Source organism: Wolffia australiana, chromosome 5 (genome assembly GCF_029677425.1).
Source record: "Wolffia australiana isolate 7733 chromosome 5, ASM2967742v1".
Taxonomy (NCBI): domain Eukaryota; kingdom Viridiplantae; phylum Streptophyta; class Magnoliopsida; order Alismatales; family Araceae; genus Wolffia; species Wolffia australiana.
In genome coordinates this window covers 19,215,001-19,221,481 of record NC_135839.1, presented here as the reverse complement: position 1 = coordinate 19,221,481, position 6,481 = coordinate 19,215,001, and the positions used below count along the sequence as shown (strand labels likewise).

The following is a 6,481-nucleotide window of genomic DNA, read 5'->3' as shown; positions in this document are numbered from 1 at the left end:
ACAATTTCGAGTCATTCGACGACCATACTGTATCTCTACGGAATTCCTTTTGTCTTTCCATCTCGTAGACGCGAAGACAGCGCACCATTTATTTCTTCCTTCCACAAGCCGAACCCACCACAGTCCACAAGCGCGAATTGCTGACATTTTTTGTCCGTAGGGTAACACTACACAAGTCCCGAGCTCTCTGTGCAGAGCACATCCCAAGGATTCGCCAAGTCTGAAGGGATTAGCTGTGCTCTAATGAGCGTTTCTTTCTTCCTCTTATGAGCGCCATTAGCTGTGCTCGTATTCATAGACTTCACAAGATAGGCACAAGCATTTTGAGGATGGGAGAAAGGTATATGAGGGCGATAGCCGGGCCACCTGTACATCTTTTTGCTTGACGTATTTGACGTCACCTTAACAGAATCAACGTACTTGCGAGCGAATCCTCCTAAGATTCGACGCTTGGGCCCTGTCTGCTAGAGCTTATCGCCACCGCCACTGAATGCCAATCGCCAACCGACGGTGACGAGATGCTGTCGGCTGTGCCGAGCTGCAGCGTTGAGAACAGCGCCAGGAATCGCGACCATCGGCATCTGGGGAGGCTTTAGTGTTCAATAGACCGCTCAAAATCTAGTGAGCAATCGGATCAGCTTTAATTTATTGAGGAATTCAAAATTCTGGTCGTCTGGTCGTTCATTAGTTCAGGACTTCAGGTTCATGTGTAATGAATCGTGCTAGATATGCCCCCTAGGACTGCCCTCCTTTGCAAAAGGCATCCGCGCGCATTGTTAAGAGTTCCACCGTGTTGCTGTTCGTGTGTTATCTTTCCTTCGAGGAAACAAGCTTTCCAGTTGCCTTTACATCACTTTTGCGTGCCAATCCGTTACTTTGGACCGACATTCATACTTTGGAAAGGGGATGAATGTATTACTCGAGCTTGGCCGAGATATCGTTCAATTTTCGGTTATCCAGGTATTACCTTATTAAAGAAACATTAGAGTATAATTGTATCGTTAAAACATTAATAATTGGTAGCAAAGAAATTGTTTTTTTCTGAAACTCCATAATAACGAGCATTTTATTAAATAAATAGCGATGAAATATTAGTCGTTTTGAACAAAATAATTCTCTCTTGGAAACTCCATGATCGATTTGACTGCATATTAGATTCCCCAAAACATTGAAAACATATGGTTGTTGTCGATGAATCATAAAACATTACAAATAAACTCGTCTTTGCCCGTGACACATGATAACCTTTTGCTATTCATCCGACTATTTATTTCTGGGTTAGTGAGTATTTCGTTACACATAACCTTAATCTGCTTCCGAACGAAAGAAAAGTTAAAATGGATGCGTATCGGAGTCGCGTCCTCCACCATCGTTTTCTGAATCCATGCGGAAGATTTTAGAGAAGGTCCATTTGGAATAGAGACTACTCCTCTGTCATCCACTGCATGGAAAACGGCCCCGCAGACCGGGGGACAGTTTCACAATCTAGCGAGATCCTCTGATGACTGAACCTGCCTCTTCTGATCGTTAAAAAGAGGACAGCATCAAGCCTTATTTACCGAGGATGCCCTTTGTGAACCGTTACTGAGTTACGTTTCCTGGTTCATATTACGTGCATAACTCCAAACAATTTATCGTGTATGATCTAAATTGTGTGAAAGTGGAAATCCATGGCGTGTACGACTGATTCACGCCCTATTTAGGCAAGCGAGTGGCCAGTTTGGGGAACGAATCGGCGATGGCGAATCCAGAGCTAGGCCACTTTCTGCATTCTTAGCTTCTCTAACGCTTATCCTCCCCGTCGATGTCCTTTTACTGAAAGCCCGCGACGGTAAATGCGGAGATGATGTCGAACTGATGCCCCGGAAATGTGGAAACAAGTAAACTGTCACATCATTGGGGAAAAAATTCAGTCCCGTTTCTGGCTACCGCCATGGCATTGTACTATTTATTGCTGAATGTTTCGGCAGAAGAATAGGACCAAGGAGATCCGAGGAAAATAACATCACGTCTTTCTTCCTTTGTGAAATTCCCAAACCAAAATAATCGAACCGCTGGAGCCGAGCGATGTGCCGGAGCTCTGCTCAACGACACGTGCGCGTCTATCCCTTTGCCCATTATAAGTGAGGAACCTTGTCAGGAACATACACAGGTGCAAGCATGCCCTTCTTGCAGCGATTTTCTTTCTGCATCCTCATGGTGACAGGTGTTGGGGTTGATATATCCGTCGCTATCTATTTTGCGCTTGGTCATGGCTTCAAGCAGGGCTGTTGATGGTTGATAGTGTCATCTTGTTTCGATCAACTCTATAAATACTTGTTCGGATTGAAAAAGGGTATTTGAAATAAACCGAAAATTAGACATCAATGATTTACGGACATCTGTTCCGCTCTGAGTGTAGAGAAAGAATGTGTATAATTGGAGAAAGAGTGTGCGGGGGGGACCTAGAGATCTGGGGACAACTGGAGAGGAATCGCAGGGGGTGATGATCACTAGCTGTCAACCTAACTTCAAAACCTCTATCTCCAGCATTTATCTTCCTAAGCTCAGTAAATAAAAGACGTCCGCATAGTGGAGACATAAGCTGACCTTTTCTCCAATTATACGGAGCCCATGTGCTTCACAGAGGGAAAGAAAGGCGAAAACGAGTAGCTCGCCGCTCACAGTCGCAGCTACCTCGGCGGCGTTATTGGAATAATCCTCCTCGGGCAAAAGTTAAACTTGCTTTATCGTGTTTTTAAAAGATAGTTTACACGTCGTTATAAAATCAAAGTCGGTATCCTCAGTCTTTAAACAAGAATAAGCCATGAGACGATTCAAATCTTCCAGGAAGCAGAGGTAGGCCTGCTAACAGGATCTCCTCTGGCAATTCAAGATCTTCCTACATCTCCGACACCGTCGCAGCCCCACCCGTGGCTCTATAAATACCTTCGACCGCACTCTTCCGCATCCTTGCGCAGTATATTCCTTAGGGAGAAACTCGCTTCTATCTTCTACTCTTGAGAAGTGTAAGACTCTTGAGAACGATCGCGCAGGATAGATTTTCTCGTTGGCGCCCCACAGTCATGTCTCTAGTTGGCGTGCCAATCTCTTTTTCTGGGCTATTGGGGCTTTGGCCTTGCGGCCTTCCTCTCGAGCTCTCCTCCGACGATATATCTGCTAAACTCACGGAAGACCCAGAATCGATCGTCGCAGCTTCCACAGACTTCGGTATGCTTACTGTGAAAGTTCCCGCGGCCGTCCTCTTCCCATCTTCCGATCGAGATATCGCGGAGCTTGTACGACTAGCTTACGAATCAACGCAACGAATTACAGTGGCGGCGCGTGGCAACGGTCACTCTGTTTGGGGCCAGGCTTCTGCCGTTGGTGGCGTTGTCGTAGAGATGCGGAGCCTTGGCGGTGACGCTGCTGGTGATGATCAGTCATCCCCGAGGTCGACGGCGCGGTTAAACGTATCGGAAGGCGGCGAACCGTACGTTGACGCCGGAGGGGAGCAGTTGTGGGTGGACGTTCTTCATGAAGCTCTTAGGTTTGGGCTTGCACCAAGGTCCTGGACTGACTACTTGTATTTGACTGTGGGTGGAACCCTATCCAACGCCGGCTTGGGTGGCCAGGCCTTTAGGCATGGCCCCCAGATCTCCAACGTCTACGAGCTTGACGTTATCACAGGTCAGGACGCCGGTCATCCTTGACTCTCTCTCTCTCTCTCTCTCTCTCTCTCTCTCTCTCTCTCTCTCTCTCTCTCTCTCTCTCTCTCTCCCCTCCCTCTTCTCCCTCTCCTCCCTCTCCTCCCTCTCTCTCTGTGAGTGTGTGGCTCTCTGTGTCTCTGTGTGTGTCTCTCTCTCTCTTTTTATCTAGCTCTATCCATCTCTCTCTCTCTCTTCACTCTCTATCTCTATCTTTTTATCTATCTCTATCTCTTTCCCTATCTCTGTCTATCTCTCTCTTCTCTCTCACTCCCTAGCTCTATCTCGTTCCCTCACTCTCTATCCTGATCTCTTTCTCTCGCTCTCTATCTCTCTCCTCTCTTTCTATCTCTATTCTCTCAATCTCTATCTCTATCTCTCTTTCTCTCATCTCCGTCTCACTCTTCACTCTTTCTTTCTTTCTCTCTCTCTTCTCTCAATCTCTATCTCTCTCTTCACTCTTTCTCTCTTTCTCTCTTTCTCTCTTTCTCTCTTTCTCTCTCCCTTCTCTCGGTCTCTATCTCTCTCTTCACTCTTTCACTCTTTCTCTCTTTCTCTCTCCCTTCTCTCGGTCTCTATCTCTCTCTTCACTCTTTCACTCTTTCTCTCTTTCTCTCTCCCTTCTCTCGGTCTCTATCTCTCTCTTCACTCTTTCACTCTTTCTCTCTTTCTCTCTTTCTCTCTCTCTTCTCTCAATCTCTATCTCTCTCTTTCTCTATGTCTCTCTATAATTCTCTCACTCTCTGTCTCTCTCTCTTCTCTGAATCTATATCTCTCTCTTTCTCTCACTCTCTGTCTCTCTCTTCACTCTTTCTCTCTTTATCTTACTCTCTCTCTCTCTTCTGTCTTTCTCTCTTTCTCTCTCTCTTCTCTCAATCTCTATCTTTCTCTCACTCTGTGTCTCTCTCTCTCTTTCTCTCACTCTGTGTCTCTCTTTCTCTCACCTTCTGTCTCTCTCTCTTCTCTAAATCTCTATCTCTCTCTCTCTCTTTCTCTCACTTTGTCTTTCTCTCTTCTCTCTCTCTCTCTCATTCTTTGTCTCTCTCTTCACTCTTTCTCTTTCTCTCTCTGTTGTCTCAATATCTAACTCTCTCTTTCTCTCACTCTCTGTCCCTCTCTCTCTCTCTCAATCTCTATCTCTCTCTCTTCTCTTAATCTCTATCTGTCTTGCTTTGTCTTATTCTCTGTCTCCATCTCTCTTCTCTCACTCTCTATCTGTCTCTCTCTCTCTTCTCTCACTCTCTGTCTCTCTCTTCTCTCAATCTCTATCTGTCTCTCTCTCTCTTCTCTCACTCTCTGTCTCTCTCTTCCCTCAGTCTCTATCTATCTCTCTTTCTCTCACTCTCTGTCTCTCTCTTCACTCTTTCTCTCTCTTCTCTCAATCTCTATCTCTTTCTTTCTCTCACTCTCTGTCTCTCCTTTCATTCTTTCTCTCTTTCTCTATCTCACTCTCTATCTCTCTCTTCTCTCTTTCTCTATTTCTGTTTCTCCCTGTCTCTCTATCTTCTCTCAATCTTTATCTGTCTCTTCACTCTCTCTTTTTCGATTTCTCTTTCTCCCTGTCTCTCTCTCTGCTCTCAATCTCTATCTCTCTCTCTCTATCACTCTCTGTCTCTCTCTTCACTGTCTCTCTTTCTCCCTTTCTTATTCTCGCAATCTCTCTCTCTTCTCGCAATCTCTATCTCTCTCTTTCTCTCACTCTCTGTCTATCTCTCTCTCTCTTCGCTCAATCTCTGTCTCTCTCTTTCTCTTACTCTCTGTCTCTCTCTCTTCTCTCAATCTCTCTCTCTTTCTCTCATTCTCTGTCTTTATCTCTCTTCACTCTTTCTCTCTTTTTCTCTCTCTTCTCTCAATCTCTATCTCTCTCTTCACTGTTTCTCTCTTTTCTCTCTCTGACTCTTACTCTCTCTCTCTTCTCTCAATCTCTATTTCTCTCTTTCTCTCACTCTGTCTCTCTCTCTCTTTAATCTTTCTCTCTTTCTTTCTCTCTTCTCTGAATCGATATATCTCTTCACTGGTTCTCTCTTTGTCTCTCTTCTTTCAATCTCTACCTCTCTCTTCACTGTTTCTCTCTTTCTCTCTCTTCTCTCAATCTCTGTCTCTCTCTTTCTCTCACTCGCTGTCTCTCTCTTCAGTCTTTTCTCTCTCTTATCTCTATCTTTATATTCTCTCTGTTTCTCTCGCTCTGTCTCTCTCTCTTCTCTCACTTTCTATTTCTCCCTCTATTTCTCTTTCTTCTCTCTATCTCTGTATCTTTCTCATTCTCTTTTGCTCCCTCTCTCGCTTTCTCTCCCTCTCCATCTCTCTCTCTTTCGCTCCCTCTCTCACTTTCTTTTTCTCTGCTTCCATCTTTTTTCTCTCTCCTCTCTCTTTCTCTCTCTCTCCCTCTCTCTCTTTCCTTCACTTTCTCTTTCTCTCGTTCCATTTTTCTTTCTCTCTCCCTCTCTCTCTAACTCTCCACACTGCAGCGATAATTAGTTACGGGTTCGTTTTCAACACGGCGGATAGGAATAAGGCATAGATAATTAAGTATTGTCTTCAGCACCCCTAATTACAACCCCAATTAAGCTGACATAGTCTGGCGGGTACTGGGAAAAGGTCGAGGAGAGATGATAACTTGCTCAAAGGACTCCAATTCAGACCTGTTCTACGCTGTTCTGGGGGGGCTCGGCCAATTTGGCATCATTACCCGAGCGCGGATCGGTGTAGAGCCAGCACCGGACAGGGTACAAACTTTCGAGCTTCTCTATATCTTTGTCGTCTCCAGAGTGTCAAGCGAAGATCTCGCGTCCTTT

At 45.2% G+C, this 6,481-nt stretch overlaps 1 protein-coding gene across 1 annotated transcript in view; it reads left to right on the top strand.

The window, feature by feature from the left end:
- The first annotated feature begins 2,884 nt into the window (after window positions 1-2,884).
- The window catches only part of LOC144703721 (cytokinin dehydrogenase 6-like), an 8,652-nt gene continuing 5,055 nt past the window's right edge, over window positions 2,885-6,481 (top strand). The window contains exons 1-2 of the mRNA XM_078575968.1: window positions 2,885-3,669; window positions 6,285-6,412. Coding sequence (XP_078432094.1) covers window positions 3,066-3,669; window positions 6,285-6,412 — 732 coding nt within the window. The 5' untranslated portion in view covers window positions 2,885-3,065. The remainder of the gene's footprint in view (window positions 3,670-6,284; window positions 6,413-6,481) is intronic.